The sequence below is a fragment of the Cryptotermes secundus genome, unplaced genomic scaffold (assembly GCF_002891405.2).
Source record: "Cryptotermes secundus unplaced genomic scaffold, Csec_1.0 scaffold1406, whole genome shotgun sequence".
NCBI lineage: Eukaryota > Metazoa > Arthropoda > Insecta > Blattodea > Kalotermitidae > Cryptotermes > Cryptotermes secundus.
Genome location: NW_019721015.1, coordinates 57,533 through 72,567, shown reverse-complemented (window position 1 = coordinate 72,567; position 15,035 = coordinate 57,533). Strand labels below are relative to the sequence as shown.

General features: G+C 38.9%; 1 protein-coding gene across 9 annotated transcripts in view; it reads left to right on the top strand.

Annotated features, from left to right (window-relative positions):
• The window catches only part of LOC111875297 (ecotropic viral integration site 5 ortholog), a 118,875-nt gene extending 106,503 nt beyond the window's left edge, over positions 1–12,372 (top strand). For 8 of the 9 annotated variants that reach the window (XM_023871415.2, XM_023871420.2, XM_023871419.2 and 5 more), the window contains one exon: positions 9,824–12,372. In XM_023871415.2, coding sequence (XP_023727183.1) covers positions 9,824–10,036 — 213 coding nt within the window. In that variant the 3' untranslated portion in view covers positions 10,037–12,372. Of the gene's footprint in view, positions 1–5,001; positions 5,049–9,823 lie in introns of all 9 variants that reach the window. The other variant, XM_023871418.2, reaches the window with a different exon arrangement.
• Positions 12,373–15,035: the final 2,663 nt, after the last annotated feature.

The window sequence follows — 15,035 nt, the reverse complement described above, 5'->3', positions numbered from 1 at the left end:
GCATTTTCATATACAGTACAGTCTTGATAATCCAGCCGTGCACTAGTCCAACATGTCCAGTATTCTGGCATCAGCGCCAGACAGGCAACTGCGACCTTTTGCAGGTTTCTACAGGCAGCATAGGCTGAATTGTGTTCAGTCAAGCTTGACAAACTGATTTGTTTAGATCCTAGCTAGTACACAGTGTTTCAGTTCTTCAGTACTATACGTTCCTCTACAGTACTTTTCATACAGCGGTGGATTTAATGTGTGCTGAAGATGTCCAGTTCTGACAAATGTAAACATAAGACTTTAGCTTTAAGTGCTAAAGCAGAAATGATTAAGAAACTTGAGAAAGGTGAAAAACTTGTTAATTTGGCTAAAGAATATGGTGTTGGACGTGCTACAATATACAATATCAGGAAAAATAGAGAAATTTGTTCTGATTTTTTCTAGTAATCCGTTGTTTTCAGTAATCTGGCAGTGCTTTGGTCCCATATATATTGGATTACCAAGATTGTACTGTATACCAGACAAATAAAGCTACATTACCTTTTTTTTTTAATTTGCCTTGAATTAATATCGGCATACATTCTTCCGTTATGTACAGTGAAATTCCATGTTTAGTGAATATGTTTTCTAGTCCCTAGACAAAGTCCAATATAGGTAATATATCATTTTTCCCCGTTTAATGTAGTTTGATTTATTAAATGACCTGCATTTGATGTAAGAAATTTTCAATGTTCCATAATTTATAAGTTGATTTAGTATGGTTGAAACAGCAGTTTCCGTCTGCTGGAAATTGTTACTGCATATTTATAATCTTCAGCAAGTGATGTCAGATACTGAACACCCACCAGATCTCTGCTGCTTAAGGCTTCACAGTTGCGTGATTCTCCTCTAAAGTTCTTTCAGTTTTTATTTCATATGACATTAATTTGATGATAATGATAATGTAACTGTGTTTATTTGTTCAGAAAGAGTTTCTTCTTGTAACTGCTTATGTAAAGAAATGATTTTGTCATAATTATGTACAGTAAGTCTTATAAGGCTGGTCACAGTAGCTGAGCGGTCTAAGGCATGTACTGTCTTCGCTCCCTTGGAAACCGGGATTGTGGGTTCGAATCCCACTCAGGGCATGGATGTTTAGTTTGTGTGTGTGCGTTTTTCTGTGTTTGTGTACAGGTTGAGGCCTTGCGATGGGCTGATCACCCACCCAAGGAGTCCTCCCGAATGTGTAAGATCTAGAAACACCGAAGTGAACGGAGAAGTTCATGGAGGTAGGCCTAGGCCCACTGGGGCTGTAGTGCCAAGGGGAAAAAAAAAGTCTTATAAGATGAAGAGTTTCATAATGTTATTTTGCATGACCTCGATTAAATGTAAACTTCAGTTTAAAGAATACCCCTAGAGATCCATTAAATAGGGATTTCACTGTAGCTTTTATTTCTGGCAAGCAGCCCTCCCATATTTCTGAAACCACAGTCTGGGAACCACTGATCTGGATTAGATAAATATGGGTAGCGCCTTGTAATATGCCTTCCAGCTTTGCCATTTTTCATCTCCATCATTCTTTTTCTTTGGTAAGTAATCTGACTAATTAATTGAACATTGCAAAATAACATGAATCACAAGTCATTTGTATTATTACATCTTTAAGTTAAATGAAATCAGAGCATTGTATGACTCAGTCAAGCTGTTGTTACAGTTACACCAAATGGACAGATGGGCAGAACTCATGTTGTAAATACTTGCGTGTATTGCACTCCATTCAGCAACTCAGAATTTACTGCATCATCAGTTGTCACTTAACAGATTTGTGCCACATGAAAGTTTGAGCTTCATTGCTGTTGTCATTTTACATTTGTTAAACATCTGTATTCATAAGAGAGATAACTGCACCCCATTGATTACACCTCTTGAAAGGTATTAACAAACCATGCTTTCATATTTCCATATATAATAGTCTTTATATTAAAATTTTAGAATGTGATAATAGTAAATATTATCAGAGGAATTTTTGTATCTCAGGTATTACAACCTAACAGCTTTGCCATGTTGGTGGGCAGAACACTTTTTGATAACAGCTGCGGCTGATTGCAATTTAGATTAAACAGCCAGTAAGATTCAATATATTACTGACAGCTCGTGTTTTTGAATCCACAATTGAAATTTCCTTAGTGTCTGCTTGACTACACCCAAATTTTACTCAACCCTGAAGAGAATGTGAGATTTTAGGTTCTCACAATGATGAATATTAAGACTGCTGTCTTCTAGGATATGATATCATGTAGGGCAGGCATGTCCAACGCGTCGATCGCGAGACGATTTTTGGTTGATCTCATAGGCCTATAAGGAAATTATAGATGAAAAGCATGTAAATTCACTTGTAATATAATATGACTATATTAAGATTTTGAAGGGGAAAATACGTGTTAAAGTAGTCTTACTTTCTGTGTATGTTGCTTTTACAACAAACATCATGTGTCATGTTATTTTTACCAATATTTTTGCTTAAAGTGAGGTACGACGATAGGAGGGGTGGTAGATCACTGGCAGTTTTGACACTAAAAAGTCGATCACAGCCTGTTTGAAGTTGGACATGCCTGATGTAGGGTAATAGATAGGAACTAGTGTATTGGATGAACTTCCTGTCTCCATCTTCAGGATAATCTCTTCTTCCTGAAGATGGAGACAGCAAGTTCTGCCAGTGTATTGGTGGTACCTATGCACCAAACTACACAGCATCACATCTCAGAAGACATTAAACTTCACTGATCAGAAGTGTTATTTCTTCTCATTCTGCCCCATCCTGTTACTGCTGATGGCTAGGACAACAGTGACAATGGTAGCCAAAAAAAATGTATTGATAATGGAAAAAAGAAGTAAAGCTATCCCTGTAGCAGGCCATGGAGGCCCATAGGGTTGTGAGAAGTCAAGGCTCCCACATATTCTAGACCAGGCATGTCCAACTTCAAACAGGTTGTGATCTACTTTTTAGGCTAGTGATCTACAAACCCCTCCTATCGTCGTACCACACTTTAAGCAAAAATATTGGTAAAAATAACACGACACATGATGTTTGTTGTAAAAGCAACATACACTGAAAGTACAGACTACTTTAATACGTATTTTCCCTTCAAAATCTGAATATAATCATATTATATTACAAGTGAATTTACATGCTTTTCGCATATAATTTCCCTATAGGCCTATGAGATCAACAAAAAATTGTCCTGCGATCGACCGGTCAATCGCAATCAATGCATTGATTATGCCTGTTCTAGACAGTTGGCTCACAGATGGCAGTGAGGATGTCAGCCTTGCACGCAGGCTACCCTTTACTCCCAGGAAGATTCCTGGTACTTGTTTCTGTTAGAGGCTGAGTCGACCTCAGGGCCATAGTGCAGCTGGAAGGATTAAGTCAATTGAAAAAGCCAATGTCCTCATCAGGAATTAAACCTGCCACTTTCTGGCTTGTAGCATAGCGCCTTTGCCAACTACAGTGATGATAATAATGGTAGAATTAGAATATGCGAATGACAAGGATGAGATGGATATGATTGTGCCTAATAATTGATGATGGTAGAATTTGTTTCCTCTTATTTTATTTTTTAGAAAAATTAATATGATAGGGATGACTGGCTACCTGGATGTGATGCTCTGTAGTCTGATAGAATGCTACCAACTCTCTGGAGGAAGCTGCTGCCACCATTTTCCCAACTGAAGGTGGCAGGTTCCTCTGATATATTGGTAACAATCCATCAGACTACATGACTTCATGTCTCAATAGCAGGTGATCCTTATGAGGATCAAATGTGAAAAATAAATCTGCACCTAAATATATGAGAGTCCAAAAGTAATATCAGAAAAATGTAGATTGAAAAGATTATGAATTTGGAAACATTATATGCGTTCCAAATAGAAAAACGCCATGTGGAATGGGAGCATTTGTCTTGGACATTGACCACTGTACGAAAAACAAATAAATGTTGCATAAAAGTTTGGTCTGTCTCTGTCTTCATGTGGAGTAGAGCATTAGGTAATGTCGCTCCCTACCACTGGGCTGCAGATGTGTTCCGTTAATGAATACATCACTTTTGGTTCTCTAAATGAAGTACAATAAAAAGATATTTTGAAACATGATATCTTCTTGCCCCTCTGTCCTCATTAGGAGGCATGCCATATAGTTACACCCAGGTTGCAGGCTGTTCTAACAAAAAGAGTTCCCTATCTTCATCATGAAACTTGTAACAGTGTTTGTACTGAGCTTTGGGTGGGATCAAACACAGCATTTGTCACTTAAAAATGCACTTTCATGTGATGGGGAGTTGTCTGACTCCCTCACCCCAGACACGGACTTCCAGTGTTAGCAAGTTTAGTTTGAGATTGCCAACCACCTGGAAAGATTGGATCTGGATGTCCATTTATAGGACCTGAACTGGCATGTAGCATTTCAGAAAGTAGGCCACTGTAGTCTGGCTGAATGGAGACAATACCTAGACAAAATTGTGCAAGGCATTCCATTCCAGGACCATCTGCAAAAACAGATAGGACATAAGAACCAGCTGAGACAAGTGACAAGATTACTTGTAGGACACTGTCACTTGAAAAGACACTTCTTCAAATTGGGACTAGGGTAAAGACCCCTGTCTGTGAAAGGTGTCCCGAAGAAAGATGGAACAGTCCCCCATGTCCTATGTGACTATGAGGTTTTAACTAACTTAAAGATTTCATTCTCTGGGACTCATGAAGCTAAGTATTGATTACTTAAAGCACTGCACTTAATTTAAAGTGTGGGACTCATTGACAGCTAATTGAAAATGGGGATGCACAATAGATCAAAGTTGATTGTGCTGTAAATATTAATATGGCACACCCCTATAAACTGATCTGATGTTTTTGACACTGGAAGTCCTTTTTGTCTGCACTCTTCACTCTGTCCTGTTTGCTTGGCTAACTAGGCTTCAGCTGTCTGAAGCGTAGTACTGCCTCAGCAAGTTACTAACATGGCGCTGTGTTTAGTTTCCCACGCCCACAAGTCCGGATGTTGAGCCATGGAAGTGGCTGGAGTAAGTGCCACAACACATGCTTACTTGCTTGCGAGTGACGAACTCAATATTACACCATCCTGTTGTGTCAGTACATACTGTTGAATGTCAGAATAAGTTTAAATGCAATAAGGAGATGGTAACAGGACAAATATTTCCTTCCTTATGACCATTTTTCTTCATGTTCTCTTTGAAGTATTGTTTTTTAATATTGTTGTCATTGGTAAGTTGGTACACTGACTGACTTTCTGGCTCCCTATATACCTATGCAGGCAAGCTGGATGGTAACTTTTCATTTAATCAAAAAAAAATTGTACCTTATGCATTTACATAAAATTATGTGAGAAAGGCAGATCATAGATTGGAAGTGTTTGAGAACAAAGTACAAGTGAAATATTTGAACCAAAGGAATGTGAAGTAACTAACAAAAAAGCCCATTTAAATTTCAAAGAGATATTGTTGCCACAAAACTTTGTAAGTAACTTTGAAAAATTCTGACAGTTTATATTAAGATACTGAACCAATAACAAATATATTGTTGTTAAGTAATCTTCAGTTACTTGCAATGAAGATTTTTAATAATGTGAGGAACATTTGATAGTGTGTGTCTTATTAGATTTTTGGGCACCCTGTGCATCTTTATTAAAAAAATAATGCCAGTTATTTTTCCAAAGATATCTGACCAAGTGAATGTTTTTTGTTATCTACTATCTTTTTTTCTGTGATACACCATTATCTCATTTTCATAATGAAAAATAATAAATATTTTCTCGAGGTTGTTTCTCCAAGAGCAACATTCTTCGTATTTAGTATTTTTCCCTTACTGCACTATTAGGGAGAAACATAGCAGGATAAATGGATGGACATTTGTCTGTTATATATATTGTCACAGGTAGGGGTGTGACTTATAAGATGGGTTTTGGATTGCATGATTAAATTTATTGCACCTCATACATTCATGTAGTTAGGGACTACAGGCAATTACAGCACTATCACTATTCTACACTCTCTCCAGTTCACCATTATACACATACACACACACACACTCTCTCTCTCTCTCTCTCTCTCTCTAGGATTCTCAGTCTTCACTAGTCATATCCTGGCAACAGATTTATCGCAGTCTCACTGTAACTACCAATTCCTACTTGAAGACTTCTTTTCACTGCATAATTCCTTTCTTGTCATTTCTTGTCAATCACCTTTGTCTGCCATCTCCAGAACTCGATCCTATTCTTTTGACTGCTGTTCTGTATTTCGTTGTACCCTGTCTGTGCCCTTTTATAGCTCCTCAGCATGGACCCCACGGAAAACACTGTCTTCCGTTGTCAAGAATGCATGTTTACTTGTCCGTTACCTAGCAGTGGATGTCCTTCCATTTTTAAGTGTGTATGCTTTGTGGAAATATGTTTACGGACTTTGCCTAGCAGTGGGTTTACATGTCACAATATCATTAGAGCGATGGCAAAAATTATGTAATGAGGTAATAGGGAAAAAAGTAAAATTGCCCCATGTGCTTAATTAGGCAACATGTCCTGAAGATGTATGGGTGAGTGGAGCTATGGCTTCGCATATTTTTAGCTTCAGTACTAGATGGAGGTGAGCAGTCAGCTTCATGCCTTAGCTGCTTCACCCACAGTAAAAAACCCCCCCCCCTCCCAGTATCCATTGGATATGAGGCTGTGTAAGCCCCAGTGCCAGTCTGGGTGCTGTAAAGAAGAGAATAATCAATGGCCATTGCCAGGAATTCAATCATGATTGACTGGTCATCCAGCCTGTAGCCTAGTCACTGTACTGACTGAGCTATCCTGACTCTCTCCATAATGAGAAGCACAGCAGCTTTCTTCATCTGATACTTTCAGTGTGATTTGATCAGTAAATATGAGATGGTGTTATATGTGAGAGAAGCAAAGAGTTTGCAAAAAATACTATTGCTGATAAATTTCAAGGAATGATGATGTGTTTAAGCATCCTGCTGCACCAGTTCAATCACATGATAAAGGTAAAGTTGTCCCTATGCTTAACTGATTTAGTACTACCCACATCATGAAAATGTTAACATGATTGGGGGAGTAGATATATAGATCCATGTATTCTGGACCTTGGCACTAGTTGGAGATGAGTGATCAGCTTCACGACCCAGCTGCTTTACTGCCAGGGAATGAGCCCCTGGTACCCATCAGACAGGAGGCTGGGTGGGCTCCAGAACTGGTCTGGATGATGTGGAGAGGAGAAAACTCTGGCCCATTTGCCCTTACCAGGACTCAGACTCCGACCCCTTGATCTACCAGCCCATAGCCAATCGCTATACCAACTGCAGTATCCTGGCTCTTAATCACTTGATACACACTGTCTGTACATCCACCCCCCACCCCCATATATCTTGGAATAGTGCTTAATTAGTTAAGAACAGGGATAACTTTATCTTCTTACACACACACACAAAATACAGTCTCTAATATGGCTTCACCAATCATTGGTTGAACCACCATCTTGTAAACAATATGTTTCTGCCTCACAGAGATGTTGTCAGGTATATAATGTGGCATAAAGACCCATTGCTAAGCAATCACTCTGTAAACAATGACCGTTTCTGTGCAACGGCTTGCTAAACAAATTCCTGTGGCAACGAATATACACACAACAATAGAATTACTATTGGAGACAGGGCGTTTCTGTGTGGCCCTTGCTGAGATGTTATAAGCAATGGATAGAGTCTGTTGTTAGGGAGTTCTGTATGGGAATCTGTGAAGATAGAACCTGAGTGCGTGAAGCTGAAGAATCTCCACTGTTAGAAGCCATTACCAGGGAATGGCTAGTTAAGACACAGCAGCCTAGAAAAAGGGTTAGTGAGTGCTGTGGTGATTTGTGAATTATGTAAATTAGTAGTGGCACTGTAATTACTTGTACTTATGAGTAGTGAGTGTTTAATGGTCAATAAATCCAGTCACCAATCCAAACTCCATCTGTAGTCACTCATACACTTGACAATATGATGATTTATATGCATTGTTACGCTGTAATCTAGTGTTATATAGCCCATGAGGGCTGTACATCTAAAAAGTTTATTATTTGACCACAAACGCATTCATGACCAAAACACACACAACTAGGACACCATCCATGAAACACACATCTCCACAGTAAGCAGAAAGTAGAACATAAAGAGGAGTGTCACTGCACACATACACTTTTTACATAATTTTAAAAACTTTAAGAACATTTTATGTATTAAAGTTAAAGGGCACCAGAAATTGGTTAAATAATAATTGTTAGATGTACAGCTCTCACAAGCCATATGACACCATAGTACTGTGTAACAATTTGCTTAGAATATCATATATACCTGACAGTGTCTCGCAGTGGCTGAAATATGCCATAGTCTAAGTGGTGATTCAACCAGTGACCAGTGGAACTGCATTGAAGACTGTACTGTGTATGTCTGTGTGTATGCATGCTCACACATGTGTAAAGGAAAGAGACCAATTGTGAGAGATGTACTGACTGTAGAATAATATTCAAATGAATCTTGGACAGTTTGGGAAGATATGAACTGGCTGAGGATGGGGGCAGTGGTGGGCTTGTGTAAACCTTCAGGTTTCATGAAGAACATGAAACCTAGTGATCAGCTGAGTAATATAACTGCTCAAGAATGTTCATGTATTGTAGAGTTAGCTTATTAGTACTGCAAAGTGAGAGCACCTTAATATATTGTGAAAAGAGAGAGATCACTGTGCTCTTTATTGCAAACAGGTACTGTAATTACTTTACCAGGTTTTTCTGTTTCACTGTGTAAGTTGAGTTCGTCACAGAATGCATGATCTCTTGAGTGTGTCCTGTTGATTGCATGACTGAACTGGCATGGAAGGCCAGCTTTCTGAGAGTGAAGCCAAGTCTCAGACTTGTCCTGGCTCTCAGATTTGCTGACTCACGTTAGGTTTGCATAACAGTGAGTTCCATTTCTTATCTGAGTTGCAAAACAAAATTTGTAATTTCATTATTTGAAGTTTCTGTTATGGTAGCAAGTCAGTTGAAAAGTGTGATGTCTTCTCAGATTGGTGCATGGTGACATTCTTCTTTTTTCTCTAAACAAAAAAATTATTTTCCATTACTTATCAGGCTGCTGTACATCATCTTGTGTCTTCCTCAATCATAAAATTAAAGCTTCTATTGACCCATGTGTTGTAAGAAACGTTCTGGTTATAGTAACCAGTGAAAGGGCTAATGAAAATTGTCTTGAATTGTATGTTTATATTTCACACTTTCTTTTTATCCAGTGAGACATTTTTAAAACTATATGCTGAACATTGTGATCAAGTGTTTACCACTCCTGTTTCATATTTGTGAGCTCTTTGTGTCCCTCCAGCAAGTGGCAGGACAGTACCTCAAAATTATGCCACTAATTCTTCCTTTCGCCTCCTTCCCAATTCATTATTTATTAATCGTCGTATCGTTTGACGCTGTATGGCTTGAACTGCTGACAGCATTGTGAAGTAAGCCAGAAGTAAATAAATTAATTATTGAATAATAAACATCTCATTTAGAATGTTGAATAAAGCAACAGCTCTGATTGGCCTGTATGATACAAAAATATCATTTTATTTGAACTGTTGTGATACTCATGTTATGCGCTCTTGTCAGAAGGAAAGCGAGCCTTATGCATGTTTATGTAACCATTTACAGTAGAAGTTATTAGGACCCTGAAGACATCACATCACAGTAGATGCTTGTCTGATGCATGTGTAGTGCACCCCAGTGTAAGGATGGTGATGAAGTGACACAGTCTGTGCTTGTTTCAGATCATGAGGCTAGAAACTTGGAAGGAAAGATGGGTAGGTGGCAGCACCACAGTGCGTGCATCTGCATCACGTTCAGCGTCCATTGACACTGAGAGTGAACATGATGAAACGTCTGATCTCCAACTGCATCTGAACAGCGAGTCTTCGAGCCCAGAAATCAGCCCAGCTGCAAGACACAATGGCCAGACATTCAGTCCAAGTCTGGATGTCTGATATAAGCTGCCCTGTCCTGCATCTGGAGGTTCCTGTACAATTCCTGTTGGTTTAGTTTCCTGTCCATCCCCAGTTTTCATGAGACCACAGCCAGTAGCCAGCAGGTGTTACAGTTTATATGTCTGTAAATGAGAAAGAAGAAACCATCGACTGGAGCAAGGGTCCTTGTATGGTGAGCTCTCATTTACATTACCTTTTCCTTTTAGCTCTGTTCCCTGTACTGTGGCTGGTAGGACCTGTTCTCTGCTGCTGTTATTTGGTTTTTCTGGATTCGTTCCTTCCCTTTGCACACATATTTGATGAATGTTATGGTGGAGTGTGTTTGTTCCATGGGAACCAGACAGCCATATGTGCTGCCATGTTGTGTATATTTTGTGAGATGTAAATAGTGTATTTTGTGAAATTTGGACATCAGTGGAAGATGAGGAGAAGGAGGACAAGTGTTATTTGCGTCATCAGTGTATTATGTGTTGTATTAATTTATTAATGCAGTTTTAGGAGAGCTTCCAGTGACTGGCATAACACGAGAATTGGTAAGGACAACAGTATTAAGTGCTGCAGTATTCAGTGACAACTACAGAATGCAGGGTGTGCATGGTGTTGTAATACAGTTATAATGCAATATGTATGGCACTGTTTCTAAACACTGTTATGTCACTACAGAATGCATAAAGATGTACTGGAATTGTAACCAAGTATATGTTGAAGTGCTGCAGTTGGTTGAGTTGAGATTAACACAATCCATTGTTATCCGTTAACAAAATAATGAAATGAGAATCTTAATGAATTACATGCAGACCTACAAATATGTAATTTGAATATTACTGTCTTCTGGGATGTGACTTGCTGTAGTCTGATACATCACCAGTGTTTCAGGAGGGGACTGCTGCCTCCATCTTCAGGGGACCTTCCACGCTTCTATCCTAAACATGGAGGAAACAGATTTCTCCAAAATGTTCATAATGTTCTATCAAAATGCATGGCATCATATTCCAGAAAACTGTAATCTTTATAGTTGCTGCTGTGAGAACAGCCAGATCTTGCACGTGTAATATATTACCATGCCTTCTGCAGCCATAAAGGAGGCTGGAACAGACATTGTGATAGATGGCCTTTCAGATGGGTGAGGCTCATAGAGGCAGCCCCACTGCAGTCATAGTGATGTGTGGATAACAAACCATGTTTCTTGTGGAAATGAAATATGAAAATATGGATTCTTTGAACATCAAATAGTTGGCCGATAGGTATTCATTTTAATTCTATGTCACATTGTCAATCTTTTGACATAAGATTTTATATGATTTGAAGCTGTCATGGCAACCATATTCATTGAAGTCATTTTGGGTGATAAGCCATACGCAGATCAGGTTAGTACCCAATGTTCTGGAGACTGTCTACATGTCCATTATGAAGGATCGATAAGTGATGCAGCTGCTTGTTGCACATATTGTTTGGATATATACAGCATTCAGCCATGTCAGTCAGTACAAGAGCAAGTCTCTGAGACTTTGGATACTAATTCCGTCGTGACATAGCTTATGATCCAAGGAGACTTCATTCCATGTTAGTATTTTACTTACTGGTTTGAAGTTACTTATCACTCTTCAGTTGTTGGTTTACTACCTACTTACTTTTCAGTGCTCTGAAAGTATCCAATCTGCATTCACCACTCTCTCATGCATACACATGTGCATCCTGCTATTCTGATTCTGCAGTTGGTAGTAATGTATTATGAGTACATTTGAAATTGGCTGGTATAATGAAATACTCATATTTTAGAATAATTTGCTTACCAGCACATATTTAATTTGTAGTTGTTATTTCATAAGCATCAGAAGCAGTTAGCAATGTACTTAACTTTTTTTTTTTAATAATTTTGATGTGTATATGGAATACTCTAACCCATTGGCATATTTTGATGGCTCTTAAACATTCTCTTCGGTTGTGTTAGCCATTTTGAGGACTGATATATCATCAAATGAAAGCTGAAATAGTTTAGTTACAGAACATCAGATGTAGTAACCTGTATGGTAGTTTTGTAATACTTATAAATGCATTAGTTTTGAAATATTTTAATTTATTGTATTCTCATATTTCAAATAGTATAAGTAATATGTTAATGGGTTAAAAACATTTTTGTCTTTCCACTATTGCTAGACATTCCATCCACTTCTGCCACATGGTAGTTTCTTGGTAGCTGTATTTGTTTCTGTACCTGTGTCTTATTAGTTGGGAAGTTACCTGCCCTGAATTTAGGTTTCACTGGTGTTCAACTTCTGGGTCCATCAAATATTAGATATTGACTTTCTTGGTTGTAATAAATGATGATAACTTTATGTATTGAGTACTCCATATGAGTGCAACACCAGACAGTCCCATGATACCTGAACCAGCTATCCCTTCTTACACTGAAAGTACACCACTGTGAAAACCTCAGATCATACAAATGGGAAATTTAGAAAATAAAAACGGATTCTTACAGGATGACTGGGAAGTTACTCTAGAATTTTAGGAGGCTGTCTCTTTTTTAGCCATTATACATATTGAACAAACAATTCACAGAAATGAAGTTAAATTAAAAAAGTTCCTGTCAGTAAATTTCCATGTGCAGTTCTTTCTCAGCATGACATATAGCTTATAATTGATTTTATCCATCTCTGTAGTTACTGTTATCACTGCTGCATTCATCTGCTGTTTCAACCCATCTAAGTTGGCCATCTGCCACTACACCCACAGGCAGCATTTTGACATAACTCTATGAGAGAGAGTCATGTGGCATCAGATTTTATGATCTTGGAAGCCAAGTAATCAGGCCTGTGCAGTGGACAGGGAGATGAAAGTCTCATCACTTGGCCTCTGAAATCACCAATTCTGGTGCTCCATAACGTTTTATTACGGAGTTATGTCCAAAGTGACGTGTGGGCATACTGGCAGGTAGTCAACCCAAACTGTAGATCACTGGAACTATTAGTAACAGTAACCAGAGATTGAATTAAATCAGTTTTCAGCTAGATATCTGTTGTGTCATGAAAGGAACACACATGGGAATTTACTGACATTAGCATTTTGAGTTTGACTTATTTCAATAAATTGTTTTTTTAATGTGTGTAATGGTTAAGAAAATACAGCTTCGAAGAACCCCAGAGTGACTTTCTGGACATCCTATGGCACTGAGGATCAAGGAAAATTCCGTTACTTAGTAATGCCACCAGGTAGAACCATTAACATTTAGTATGTGATAGCTTGGTCAGTATAGTGACTAGGCTGCATGCTGGATGACTGAAGAATTGCAGTTTGATTCCTGACAGTGCCAGAGCATGAAACTGGCCACTCACCTCCATCAGACATCAAAATTAAGAACGTGTGAAGCTTTATTGCAAATCCTCCATATGCCTTCATGGCAGTGCTGACAGCCAAAAGGAAAAACCCCTTTGCAATGAAGAAGACCCCAAGTTCTTTGCAAATATCACCTGTAGGGCAGATTTTAAACATTACAAGTGCTCAGAGAAGATAAACACTTCAGTGATGACACTGAACTTGGTGTATTAAATATTTTCTAATTTATTACTTTGTCAGAATCAGGCTACATAAAAAGGGAAAGATGTGACAGTCTGCAAAGAATGTTTATTCCAAGAAAATTATAATCTATGAATACGTGAAGCATTAAAATATATTGTTAGAAACACTGGTTGAGTTGGTTGGTGAGTGGGTGAGTTAGTTAGAGGACTGCTGCGGTTCAATGCTTGTAAGCTGTTGCTGCCAGAAGCTGGTAGCTGAGGCACTGGGACAATTTGGTAACCCAAAGGAAGGGGATCATCTGCCTTCGGAAACTGTTACCAGAAAACTGATTAAGACACTGTAGGCCGAGAAGACTTAAGTGTGTGCTGTGGTGAATTGCAGAGTGTGAATAGCAATAGCACTATACTTATATAACTCCCACGTGGGAGTTTGCGGCAGACAACTATCTACTGAAATTGCAGCGCCTGCAAAACAAAGTTTTCCGCACCACTGGAAATTTTCCAAGGGGCACACCGGTTCGCGATTTGCACACGGATTTCGAGCTTCCATATATATATATATGATTATATAACAAAATTATGTAAATAACAAGCAGAAGTCATACAAAATAATGAAAATGCAAATATTCGCAACACTGAACAAGGAGAACCCCAACACAGGAAATAAGAGGTGGCGGTCAAGCATACAACCATTCAAGTGACAGACTGCTGTTGTAGCAGTAGCACGATCTGCTGTACTGAGCCTGGACTGACAGTCTCTCTGTATATATATATATATATTTTTCTTCTTCTTTTTCCCCCTCCCCTGTGGCGCTACAGCCCCAATTTGAGCCTAGGCCTACCTCCATGAAACTCTCCGTTTCACTTCGGTTTACTAGATCTTACACATATGGTAGGACTCCTTGGGCAAGTGATCAGCTCGTCGCAAGGCCTCTACCTGTAGACAAACACAGAAAAACGCACACAAACATCCATGCCCTGAGTGGGATTCGAACCCACGATCTCGGTTTCCGAGCGAGCGAAGACAGTGCATGCCTTAGACCGCTTGGCTACCGTGACCGGCATATATTGTATATACATACATTTAATAACATGTAGAATATAAATTGTTCATACTGACAACAGACTTATCACTGCTGTGGCTTGGCAAACGATAGACTTGTCCTCTTGTCAGATTTCCCCACATCAGCAAACCTGCAACAGTCTGGCATTAATAAAGATCTGGTCCTAAGCCCCAGATGCGTGCTTTATTCCAAGACACTGGCCGACTGACCATCGGTCATAACATAAATTTTGTAAGCATATCTTGTTTACTGGTGTGACAGGCTGATTCCCTGTCCAAAGAGTCCTTCTGACTGTATGTAGGATCAAGAAACTGAAAAAGCGGCCAAGGCCCAACAAAGGAGAGCCATAATAATAATAATAATAATAATAATACGAGTAATACCTTGTTTGCCGGTCACGGTAGCCGAACGGTCTAA